The sequence below is a fragment of the Morus notabilis genome, unplaced genomic scaffold, assembly GCF_000414095.1.
Source record: "Morus notabilis unplaced genomic scaffold, ASM41409v2 Scaffold843, whole genome shotgun sequence".
NCBI lineage: Eukaryota > Viridiplantae > Streptophyta > Magnoliopsida > Rosales > Moraceae > Morus > Morus notabilis.
Window position 1 is genome coordinate 366,342 of NW_010361268.1, and position 13,692 is coordinate 380,033.

Below are 13,692 nucleotides of genomic sequence, written 5' to 3' on the forward strand. Positions count from 1 at the left end.
ACGTTTTTAGTTTTGTGATTGTTTGGTGATGTGTCTCGTATTTTGTATATCGTTGGAAAAGAGCCAGTCAGATCTTTGCCGTTTCTAAAGTCGTTCTTCTCTTCTTGACTAATTGGTGTAGCTGAGATGTTGCTGTCTCAAATTTTTGTTATCGTTTTCGCTCTTGTCGTCGTCTTTTTTTTTTTTTTTCCGGAAATAGTAGAAAATAGGCCATAAGAAAGTATATAGGCTAACTTTTAGTTATAGAAATTAATAGGTCATAACTTGTTAAGTTATGGTTCATAATTAGATAAGTTATGAATAAACTTGTCAAGTTATGGTTCATAGCCAGACAAATTATCGACAAAAATAGACAATAACTTGTCAAGTTATGGTTATAACCAGACAAGTTATGGACAAAAATAGTAATTTGACATATTTATTAACTTATGTAAACTGTTGGCCTATTAATTTTAATTCATCTTAAGTCTTGGCCTATTTCCTTCTTTCTCCCTTTTTTTTGAGAATATAATCGTCTTGGTTTTGTTTATCATTCTCTTGAGTTAGCGTTCATCATCTGCATAAGGAGTAAGACCAGACAATTCTCGTCAATCCAAAAAAAAAAAAAAAAAGTGTTGAACCACAGAGAGCATTTATAAACAAGGTCAGAACTTACATATGACATAGCCACATATTTATCGTGTTTAGAATTGATTCCGTTTTTTGTTTTTTATGTTTTTTGAAAAAGAAAAAATGAAAACGTTTCCAAAACAGCGTTTGGCACAATAAAGACAAAAAACAGAAATAAAAATGATTTTTTAGTTTAATGTAAAATAAGAGAGAAATGAAAAATGACTTTTAGGCCCTGTTTGTTTCTGTTTTCATTTCCATTTTTCATGTTTTTTGAGACTAAAAAATGAAAACGCGTACGTAAAATGCGTTTGGTGCAAAATTTTTTAAAAAACAAAAACAAAATTTTTTTAAAACTGAAATCAATCTCTAAATAAAACTATCAAATGCATTTTCAAAAATAATTTCAAAACGAAAATGAAAACGTTTTCATTTTCATTTTCATACAGAAAACAAAATCATTTTGAAACCAATTCCAAACGCACCCTTAGACTTTTTTAATTTTTTGTTTTTGTTTTCTCCTCTCTCGAGCAAAGAGTGAGAGACACACACATTAATGGGTTTTTTATACTGAAAATAATCTCTTGATAAAACAACCAAACACATTTTCAAAAATGATTTCTGTCTAAGATTAAAAACGTTTTCATTTTTATTTTTATACAAAAAAATAAAATTATTTTAGAACGAATTCTAAATGCGCTCATTGTTTTGTTGGTTCACATGAAAAACCACAATATTTATTAGAACTAGTTGGAGCAACGTGCTTTACACGTGGGCGTTTTTTTTTTATACGTAAATGTTTATTTTTCGAAGGTGTTTAGCTTTATTTTTTAGTTTTATAATTCTCTTAAGAGTTCAATATAATATATGTAATAAAATAAATACGAAAACAAAAGTATAAAAATATGACAAGTTTTTTAACTATTTTATCATAATATAAAATAGATTTTCTAAATTTGTAGAATTTAAAATAAATTTTCAGGGATAAAAAGGGTAAAAGAGAACATAGTAGAAGAAATGATAAGAAAATCGATTTAAAAGGGTTACATTTGAAGAAAAAATTTTAGAAAAAGAGAAATATTATTTAAATTGCATCATTAAAAAAGTATCTAAGTAACATCTTTAAAAATGTATATTTATAAAAATCACTTTTCAAAACAATAATATTTTAGAGAATTATATTTAAGCAAAACTATTTTTATAGGAACAAATTAAATGAAAGCATATTTTTATCAAACACATTTGAAATATAAGATATAAATTTTTTTCTTAAAAAATGAAAACATCAAACTAAATAATTGATCATCTTTGAGAAGATTTTAAAGGTGGGAAAAAGCCTAAACCGCTAAATACACGATGATCTCCAACAAAATTTTGAGTAATAGACAAAAGTTAAGAAGAAGAGAGAAAAAAAGTCACAAAGCACTAAAGGATAAAATACTTGAACCAAGTTTTTGAATAGTGCCAAACGGGAATTCTCACTTTTAATATAGTAATGTTAAAAGGAAGAGCTGGCAATTCGAGTAACGATACGGCGATATAATTTGAAATTTATATGAAATTAATAGGTTTGAGTTTATTATAAATGAGTATGGATCGTAATCGGGTTGACACGATTAATAAGTTTAATAAATAAGTTGGGTTAGGGTTGATCTCTTAACACGAATTGACACGATTAACTATATGTGTCATCTGCAATCTAATGATATGTGATATAACATGAAAGTTTATATGACATATTAAATACAAATAATGTGAATTTTAATATTTGTAGGTAAAATTCATTAATTTTTCTTAAAAAAAAAGATAAATTGACTAATAAACATCTTAAACATGTCTTAACCGTGTTAAATAAGTCATTATTATATTAGTTATTTATTCAATATATTAATTTAAACGGGTTATATAGGTTGACATAATTAACACGATTAATAAATAGATCATGTTTGAATTGACATTTTTGACACGTTTAATAAACAAAACATGTTTAGATTGATGTTTTCGGACACGATTAATAAACAAGTTGACATGAACACAATCTATTAACACGAATTACCACCCTTACTAGAAGGGAACTCTCACTTTTCTTACTTTTCTTATAGTAATACATACAAATTACATTATAAGACGACATGTTTCTTAAATGATCTATTTCTGTTGTTTTTCCACCAAAACAGCTGCGACATTGTAAAATAGTATACAAACAGAAACGAGACCTTTCAATGTCCAGTGAAAAATAATATTTTGTAGTCTATAATTAGATTTAGACGAAAATAAAACGAATGTATAAGTGGAACGGCACGTCGTTTCTGTAAAACTACACGACATCTTAAATCCAACAAATATCGCTTTTAAGTTTAATGATCTGCCAATTTTTGATTTAAAACTTGAGAAAATCAGGTAAATGCTGTTTTTTACCATCTTTTTTAATAAATTGCCAAACTTTTTTATTTTAACAAAATGGTCGTTTTTTCTAGTAGTCAATGAGTAATTGACCGACAGCTAATCAATGATTGACTGATTCATTATTGTAATTTACCAATGATTTATCATTAATCATCATATAATTTGTTGATTGAAATTGTTCAATTACTAATTGATTTCAATTAATTATTAACTGATATTGATTGATAATGAAAAATCATCGAGTTAATCAGTGATAAATTTAATTTTATTAGTATTTGACTGCTAAATCAATCAGTGATAGACTACCAAATTAATCAATAATTAACCACTAAATTAATAAAAAAAAAACCAACATTTTGCTAATTTTACAAAACTTGGGTGACTTTTAAAATTCTCTATGTGTTCAACTCTGATATTGAGTTTTTAGACTTTCCACATGACCTATCTCCAAGATATATATCCATACTAACTTTAGATTATCAGTAACTGTTAAAATTTAACATCGGCATATTAATAGCACTATGTTAGAGTATGGTTTTCCTATCCAAAGCTAAAACTACATTCATTTTTATACTTTGAAGTAGGATATTCATGAGTAGTTTACTGAGTTTAGAAATAAAACTTGTTAATAAAACATTTTTTTTAGTAAAAAGTTATTAGAGCAACTCCAACCATGCTAGTTATTTCATATTTTTAGCTAAAATAACTAATGATTTAGCTGGAATTTAGTTTTTCTCCACTCCAATTATTAACTAAATGATTAGCTATTTTAGATCATTAATTTCACACTAGTTAAATACAGTTAATAAGAAGTAGTTAGCTATTTGATTTTTTGTATTATTTTATTATTTCAAACCATAATAAATGCCAATGTTCTTTTAGAATTCAACAAAGTTATTTATATTTTTAAATTTAATAAATATTAAAATAATCTATACTTAGCTAAAATAGAGAGTATGGTTGGAGTCTATCACCTAAAATTGTTAAGTAAAATAATTTTCTAGCCATTTTAACTAAAATTTAGATAACTCCTTTAGGGCCCGTTTAGTTCACTAATTCGAGTTGAGATGTGACTTTGTGTGAGAGCTTTTTACTGTAGTAAAAAAGTTAAATGTGACTTTTTATGAGAGATTTTTACTGTAGCAAAACTTGAATTCTAAACTCAAATCGATGAAATAAACGAGACCTTAGAGATGCTCATTTGGTGGGTTTAGTTTGATCGATTTTGACTTATAGACCAATGATTCTTGATACATCAAATTTGAATATATGGTGTAGAACTAGTTGTTTAGTTTTTAGTCTTTTAGGGCCCGTTTAGTTTGCTGATGAGTTTTTAATTCGAGTTAATATGTGATTTTATATGAGAGCTTTTTACTGTAACAAAAAAATTAGATGCGACTACTTCTGAGAGCTTTGTACTATTGCAAAACTTAAATTTTAAAGTCGAATCGGTGAAATGAACGGGACTTTAATTAGTTAAATGTTTACTTGCATCATTAAAAGTATAACATTAAGCATTTAACATCAAGTTTACTATTACTTTCAAAAGAAAAAACATCAACTATACTATTAAAAAATATAGCATTGACATTTCTTTAAAAGAAAAGTATAACATTAACTCATTTGATAGAAGGAAATTTATTCAAAAAATTACATTTTAATGCGATATAATGCCAGTTTGATAGTGCTGTAAATTTTAAAAAAATTACTATTAGTTGTGCTAAAAAAAGTACATGTTATAAAAAGCAGAGTGTTTAATAAACTATAATTATACAAGTATTAATTCCATAGGTATTATGAATATTATGAAAGTTTCATTAATTATACTTTAGATAATTGCCGCATAATCTAAAGGTCAAAGTTACTTTTGGACTGTTTCTAATTTTAACTATAAATTCTTCAAAAATTCTTTAAAAATCATTTTATATAACTTTTCTTAAACACAAATTTCAACTAATTAGAGAATTGATTTTGTACTTTAAAAATTACTATCAAACATACCTGTATTATATGAAATTAATGGATTCTTATGCAATGTTTAGATAATATAAATCGACGCCTATATTTTTTTTATTAAAAAGAAAAACCTACATTTTGATGAAGTCCGACGGAAAGAGAAAACTGAGAAAAAGTCAAAAAGCTCGTTTTCAACTAAACGACAACTCTAATTCCGATACTTAAAGCGACACGTCGTGTTGCGAGGAGACTGACTTTATTTATCGTCAAGAAGTTCTTGATTGCCTTCTTCAATGGGTCAGTTCAGGTCCGAAAGCGTTCGACAATTCTAAGCCCGAAGCTCCGGCGAAAGATCGCCACGGCCACCGTCGACCGCCTCCATCTCTAGCTTCACCGATAGCGGACCGCCTCTAAAACCATAAAACGTGTGTATCTATCCATCTATGAATTCGTCGTTTTTCGTCTCACTTTTCTCTCTCTACACCCAAAGACCAAAGCTTTGTTCCAGACCTTTAACTTTTTAATTTCCGATTCCCTAGCTCAGAATTTCGCGATTGCAATTATTTTTTTCTATCTAACAAATCTATGGATTTAGGGATTGGAATATTTCGGATTAATCGGTTTTTTTTTTTTTGTTTTGTTTTGATTTTTCAATTTGTAGGAAATTCTTTCTTTCTTTCTTCTTGTACTTTTTTTTTTTTTACTGGCTAGAAAGACAAATTTTGAGATTATTATTGGAATTAGCTTGGATGGTGGTAGATAGTCTTCATGTTTGTAAAGGATATTTCGTTTTCTCGGAAGATTTTCTTTTATTGAGAAATATTCCGTTTTGAAGAACAAAAATAGTGGCCTTAAATCATCAATTTGCATTGCTTTTTGACAGTTTGTTGGGTTGATTTGGGTATTGATGGACAACAATAATTGGAGACCAATTCAAGGTGGAGAACCCGCCATGGACGCCGTCGATTGGAGGACTCAATTGCAACCCGATTCGCGACAACGAATCGTCAATAAGATGTATGTGTTTCCTTTTACAAAAAAAAAAAAATCCTAGAACATATTTAGATTTTGTCAGATAAGTTGTAATTACTTTGGATAAGCTATTATAAGTTTCACTAGCTTGGTAACGTAGAGAGTTAAACAACCTGGAGAAAGAAGCAATGGATATCATGCCATGGAATTAGAAAACCTTCTTTAACTGGTTGTTGATTAAATTAAGTTTTGAGTTTTCCTTGTGGATTGTGAATGTTAAAAGAGTTCACTTCAAGAGATTTTTCTCTCTCAAAATCTTTGTAGTGGGAGAACCTGATGTAAGCCTTTCTGTAGGATGACTTCATGTTCTTTTCTTGATTATAGAGGAGTGTTTCTTTGTATTTTTTTTTTCTAGCATAGAGAATATAGTCAAGGGTAAGTATTCTAAACAGGTAGTTACTCAATTAGAGGGCATTATTGGAGGATATTACGATTGATGAAAGAGAGAGATTTGTTTTATCACAAAAGTAGAAATATATATAACAATTCACCTATTCTGGTTGCTCCTTTTTGCATTTGGTCTCAACCTTAATTAATCTAATTTCTAATTTCTAATAACAATTTAGCTGTTTGATTTTTGCATTGTAAAGTTTTAAGAAGTTTACTTTATTGCTTAAAAAAAAAATCACAACTTACCAACTTCACTAACCTAATGATGTGTTGATTGTGAAGAATGGATACCTTAAAGAAACATCTCCCTTTCTCTGGTCAAGAGGGATTGCATGAACTCAAGAAAATTGCCGAAAGGTTTGAGGAAAAGATTTACACTGCTGCCACTAGCCAGGTACTTCCATATTTCTAAGTCTCCCTCTTCCCCTGATCCAAGTCCTCTTTTTCCCAGGTGCTGTGTATAGGAATACTTGAATTCCCAGGCACACATTTAATGCCCTGTGTCTACTTGCACATTTTTAGGTTAACTTGATTTGTTTTGTTTTGTGACTATTGCAGTCCGACTATTTACGGAAAATTTCATTGAAGATGCTGACCATGGAGACTAAGTCTCAGAACTCCATACCCAATTCTTTGCCAACCAACCCTGTGAGCAATAATAACAGACCCCCAGACCCAGGTAAACCGATGGAGACTAATTGGTTATATTTGATATGAATATTACTAACTTCACCCTTTTCCTACTTTCATTCTTTTTGACATGAAATATGGTTATACAGCTTTTTATTGGGCGGTTAATTTAATGAGAAGATCATAAATCATTCTTGTGACATTGGACACCTGAAAATACAAAATTATACATCTGTGTTTGGGGGTAGTAACAAAGTGAACATGAGTGCTGGATGTTTCTTGTATATGTGCTTCAGCATTTCAAATTATCGTTTAAATTTGGTTCCCCTAACATGGCTTCTTTTTTGTGTTTTTGGACAGGATCTCTTGGTATGCAGTCCCAAATACACAATCAAGGTCAATCACTTGCTATGCCATTGCAGCCCAATCAATCTCAAACGCGTCCACAACTATTACCGCAAAATATTCAGAATTCTGGTGGAGTTCAGAGTTCTTCCACCTTGTCACCTGCACTACCTCCTCCTTCCAGCTTAAGTCAGACTTCTATCCCAAGTGTTGTTGGCCAAAATCCAAACATGCAAAATATGCCTGGCACTTCACAGAACACAGTAGGGAATTCCATGGGCCAAGGTGTTCCTGCTAATATGTATGCAAGTTCGCAGAGGCAAGTTCATGGAAGGCCACAGGTCGTTCCCCAACAACAGCAGCAATCACAGAACGCTCAACAGTATAACATGTACCAGCAGCAGCAGCTTTTGAAGCCCAAGTTCCAACAGGGAAATATCCCACAACCAATGATGCAATCTCACATGCAGCAGCAGCAGCAGCCAAATCTGTTACAACCAACTCAGCTGCAGTCTTCCCAGCAAGCTGTTATTCAAACTTCAGCTGCAATGCAACCTAACATGATGCAATCCTCTCTCTCCGGTCTTCAACCAAATCAGCCATCATCTGTTCAACAGTCAAAACCCATGCTTCAGCAACATCAACAATCAGTCCTTAGGCAGCAGCAACAGCCTCAACAGGCTGCTGTTGCTCATCAACAGCAAACACAAATGCCACAGCAGCAAATATTGCCCCAACAGCAGCAGCAGCAGCAGCAACCGCAGCAGCAGCTTATGGGTCAACAGCCAAACTCTACAAGCATGCAACAGACTCACTTAATTGGACAACAAAACAACATTGGGGACATTCAGCAGCAGCAGCAACAGAGATTACTTGTCCAACAGAATAATCTCTCAAACCTGCAACAACAGCAGCAACAGCAGCAGTTAATGGCTCAGCAGAACAACCTATCTAATTTGCATCAGCAACAGTTAGGCTCTCAGGGTAATGTTACTGGATTACACCACCAGCAGCAGCTGCTTGGTACTCAGACTGGTAACTCAAGCATGCAAACTAATCAGCACTCCCTGCACATGCTACAACAATCCAAACCTTCTCTGCAGCAGCAACCACAACAGAGTGCATCTAATTTGTTACCAACTCAGGCACAGCAGTCGCAACCACAGCCCCCACAGCAGCAGATGTTATCACAGATCCAGTCACAGCCAACACAGATACAGCCACCGTTAAGTATGCAACCAAATCCCTTACAACGAGACATGCCACAGAGGCTTCAAGCATCAGGTCAAACCTCGGGATCCTTGCTTCAAACACAGAATGTAATTGATCAGCAAAAGCAGCAGTTATATCAATCACAAAGAGCCCCTCCAGAAACGTCATCAAGTATGTTATTACGTTGTACAATTTTTTGTCTTGTTTCATGCTCAAAATTTTTCATGATTTAATTAAGAAAACTTTTTTGACACGTACTTATATTATAAATGCATTTTTTAAGTCAACGTTAGGCTAATTGAGATTTTTTTAGTAATACCCTCACTAGCTAGTTTTCATATGATTTTATGTGCACTTCTTTTTCCTTGTCCTTTTGTAGCGTCTCTAGATTCAACAGCTCAGACGGGACATGCAAATGTAAGTGACGACGAGGTCTACCAGAAGGTAATATTGTCAAAAGTCATGATTTTTTATTTGCACATTTGACATAAGAAAACAGCGATAGCTGTTATATAAGCTAGGAAGATGATTGTGGAAATGACCAATGATGAGAGAGACATGAAATGACGAATGCATAAGATAAGATTTAAGTAAACGACAAAAATGGAGTTGTGTTCTTTTATTTCCTAAATGCATGTAGCTGGTGCAACTTTATTTTCTAAATTTATTGGTTGCTGAAGAAATTAGAGCTTAACTAGTTATTTTTTTGAATTTGCAGATCAAAGCAATGAAGGAACAATACTTACCTGAACTCAACGAAATGTACCAAAAGATTGCTGCCAAATTACAGCAGGCATGTCCTTTCTTTTACTTGCTTCAATTCATTTATACCAACAAATTTGCTTCAATTTTTGGGAATTTCCGCTTAATTGTCTGTTTTTTCTGTTTGCCAGCAAGATTCTCTTCCACAACAGCCAAAATCAGATCAGTATGAGAAGATAAAGTTATTTAAGACCATGTTGGAGCGTGCCATAACATTCTTACAGGTTCCAAAAGGTAGCATTTTACCTGGGTATAAGGACAAATTGGCTCACTATGAGAAGCAGATAGTAAACTTTATCAACACACATAGACCCAGGAAGCCTGTTTCTCAACTGCAGCAAGGACAGGTTTCCTCAACTCATATGCACACCATGCAGCAGCCTCAATCTCAAATCGCCCAAGTACACTCTCATGAAAACCAAATGAATCCTCAGTTGCAATCAATGAATGCACAAGGTTCTGTGGCAACAATGCAGCAGAACAATATGACAAGCTTGCAGCAAAGTTCTATCTCTACTTTATCTGGAGTTTCTACACCACAGCAAAATGTGATGAATTCATTGCAGCCCAATTCCAATATGGATTCAGGGCAAGGAAATTCACTGAACTCATTGCAGCAAGTTTCTGTGGGCTCTATGCAACAAAATCCTGTGAGTGCTCCTCCACAGGGAAACATTAATGCACTGTCCTCCCAGAATGGGATGAATGTGCTGCAGTCAAGCATCAATACGCTTCAACCAAATTCTGGTATGCTTCAACACCAGCATATAAAGCAACAGCAGGAACAACAAATGTTGCAAACTCAACAGCTCAAACAACAGTTGCATCAGCGACAAATCCAGCAGCAACTATTGCAGAAGCAGCAGATCTTGCAACAGCAGCAGCAACAGCAGCAGCAGCAGCAGCAGCAACAGCAACAGCAATTGCAGCAGCAACCAAAGCAGCAGCTTCCTGCACAGTTGCAAACACACCAAAACCAAATATCTCAGCTTCATCAAATGAATGATGTAAATGACATGAAGATGAGACAAAATATGGCTGTTAAGCCAGGGGTCTTTCAGCAACATGTCCCAGCTGGCCAACGCTCCGCTTATCCCCATCAACAGTTGAAAACAGGATCTCCTTTTTCCGTTCCTTCAAATCATCTTCAGGCCTCATCACCTCAAGTTTTGCAACATTCTTCTCCACAAGTTGACCAGCAGAACCTTCTGTCATCTCTCACCAAAGCTGGAACTCCTTTACAATCCGCTAACTCGCCTTTTGTTGTTCCATCTCCTTCAACTCCTTTGGCTCCGTCTCCCATGCCTGGAGATTCTGATAAACCTGTTCCAGGTATTTCCTCACTCCCAAATGCTGGAAATGTTGGGCAGCAACAAGCAAGTGGTGGTGTTGCTCCAGCTCCATCCCTTGCAATCGGCACTCCTGGAATATCAGCCTCTCCTTTGCTTGCTGAGTTTAGTAGTCCTGATGGTATTCATGGTAATGTTTTATCATCTGTTTCTGGCAAGTCAAGCGTTACAGAGCAGCCTCTTGGTCGCTTAATTAAAGCGGTTAGTAATGATGATATTTCTCATTCTGAGCTTTTGTGGCGCTTAATGCTTTTTTTTTTTCAATACTCCTTGTCATGTTGTTCATGAAATCATTCTCGGTACTGTGTTTTTACTTTCAGGTAAAGTCAATGTCGCCTACGGCATTGAGTGCCTCTGTCAGCGATATTGGCTCAGTGGTCAGCATGATTGATAGGATTGCAGGATCAGCTCCAGGTAATGGCTCTAGAGCTGCAGTTGGTGAGGATTTAGTTGCTATGACAAAGTGTCGTCTGCAAGTTAGAAATTTCATTACCCAAGATGGAACAAATGGGACGAGAAAAATGAAGCGCTACACTAGTGCCATGCCCTTAAATGTTGTATCATCAGCCAGCAGCATTAATGATAGTTTCAAACAGTTCAATGGTTCAGAAACATCTGAACTGGAGTCAACTGCAACATCTGGTATCAAGAGGCCCAAGATTGAGGTATTTCTCTTTCCTTGGAACACAGATTTATGGAAGTATTTAATCATAGCTTTAAAAGCCATTTTTGAGGCACACATCAAAGTTAGGTTAGGTTAGTTATTTGAAATCAAGGAAAATGGTGTTGATGAGACTAATTAAATTCTCGTGCTAAAAAAGAAAGAAAATCCTCGTTAACCATTAATAAAAATAATAATAATAAAAAGAAAAACACCCTTGTTCGCTTACAATTTTGATCCCAAGTAATTTCACTCTCGGTGCATTTCATCTTCTGGACAGAGGTCTGGCCAGCTTTTTCTTATAGGCTAATCGCAAGTAAATTATGCTGCTCTTTTTGCAGGCTAATCATGCTCTTTTAGAAGAAATAAGGGAAATAAATCAGCGTCTTATTGACACTGTTGTTGATATAAGTGATGAAGACGTTGATCCAAGTGCTGCTGCTGCAGCTGTTGAAGGGGGTGAAGGGACCATTGTTAAGTGCTCTTTCAGTGCTGTGGCGCTCAGCCCGAACTTGAAATCACAGTATGCTTCAGCAAGAATGGTGGGTTCTCAAAGATTATGCAATGATTTATTACTGTTATGCAGTATTCTATGTATTGACTGTGCTGTTTATATTTTTGCAGTCACCAATTCAGCCCTTAAGATTGCTTGTTCCCACAAATTATCCCAATTGCTCCCCAATACTGTTGGACAAATTTCCAGTGGAAATCAGGTAAGGAACTGCTTTCAAATGCACGTTGAGAAATTTGCAGTCAAATTCTCGAGATGATAAGATTTGGTGTATCTCAGATTTTATCCTTGGCTTGTCTCCTTTTCAAACGGCTTGGAGAACCTTTTGTTTCGACAATCTTTTCCTCCCAAAAAAACTATTTCATAAGAACTTTATATATCATTTAAACTGAATATACACAATTTATTCAATGCAAAGCAAAAAGAAATTTATTCAATTTGAAGTCTGCTGATGATGTTTTTTGATCGAAGAACATTCAGTTTCCACTTAATTATTTTGATTTGCCGTCAAAGTTCAAACCTTATGCTTCTTTTATGTTCTGGCTAGCGTCCTCAAGAGAGCTCTTTATTACTAACTACGAATGTCATTGTTATATTGCGCGCTTTGACAGCAAGGAATATGAAGATCTTTCGGTAAAAGCAAAGTCGAAGTTTAGCACATTTCTAAGAAGCCTTTCACAACCCATGTCGCTTGGGGCAATAGCAAGGACTTGGGATGTTTGTGCTCGTGCAGTTATTTCCGAGCATGCACAACAGAGTGGCGGTGGCAGCTTCAGCTCAAAGTATGGGACTTGGGAGAACTGCTTGAGCGCTTCTTAATCATCTTTGCCGACCTAAAGCAAAGCATCAGAGTTGCAGCTTGCCGCTGAATTTGCTGCGGTGCTCTGGTGTCTGAAACTTTGAAGCAGTTTCTGGATCGACTCTACTGCTAAGCAAAGTTCAGTATTACTGTTGTAGTAGGAAGAAACATTCTAGTTTTGTATGTTGAAAACTTGCAAAAAAGGGAATAATCATGGAGTGGTTTGGTATCTCTGCTCCATTGTATATTTTGCTTGTAGGCGTGCAATAGTAAATGGGTCCACATTGTTGCACCAGCAGATGTTTGTTATTAGCTTTGTGATAAACTGTCTAATCTATTTTGTTATGTTAGTATAACCTAACAAATTGTATCTGTTCCGCTGGATATTTTAGTCAGAAATGCACAGTAATTAGTAGTACTACATACTTATTTTGTTGTATAGTAATATTGTATATAATGTTCTTGAATGAAATGAGTCTAGTTGGGTAAATTTTGGATATTCTTCTGCTGCTTGGTTGTCTTAATCCTTGTCGCTGGATGCCGTCCCTATATAAAACTTGTTTTGTATATTTATATATAAACAATATATATATATATATATATATATTGTTTACTACAGTGTTACAAATAAGACGAGAGTTGTGTAATTGAAGTGGCCCACGTAATTCTTGATGTATAGTACAACGTGTCATATCGATCGGCCCAATGTGCACCTGACGCTTGGAACTTCGTAAATCCATGCAACTGTTTTTGCAGACATGTCGTTAGGTCTTAGGAAACCGTTTTAGAATAAGGACAAACAACGTTCGATAAAGATATTTATTCGTTTAAAGATGAAATAATAAAAGAGTCCTGAAAACACTTTATAATATTTAACAATTTGGAACGGTGGATTTCTTTTATTAGCCACTAGCCAGAGACAAAAGCTAAAAAGTAAAAAAAAAAAAAAAAACCGTGTTATTTTTTCGTACTAGTATATTATATTTGGAGCTGCTTTGTTGGGATAGTCCGGTGGTAAGTTTACTCTTTC

The 13,692-nt window shown here is 34.1% G+C and overlaps 1 protein-coding gene across 1 annotated transcript; it reads left to right on the plus strand.

The window, feature by feature from the left end:
- The first annotated feature begins 5,242 nt into the window (after positions 1–5,242).
- On the plus strand, positions 5,243–13,087 carry LOC21408389 (mediator of RNA polymerase II transcription subunit 15a). The gene is made up of 12 exons (XM_024166158.1): positions 5,243–5,396; positions 5,855–5,988; positions 6,676–6,787; positions 6,952–7,072; positions 7,384–8,751; positions 8,960–9,024; positions 9,299–9,373; positions 9,474–10,892; positions 11,012–11,356; positions 11,694–11,894; positions 11,977–12,065; positions 12,475–13,087. The coding sequence occupies exons 2-12, from the start codon at positions 5,879–5,881 to the stop codon at positions 12,680–12,682; spliced, it is 4,113 nt and encodes a 1,370-aa protein (XP_024021926.1). The 5' UTR covers positions 5,243–5,396; positions 5,855–5,878; the 3' UTR covers positions 12,683–13,087.
- The last annotated feature ends 605 nt before the right edge of the window (positions 13,088–13,692 follow it).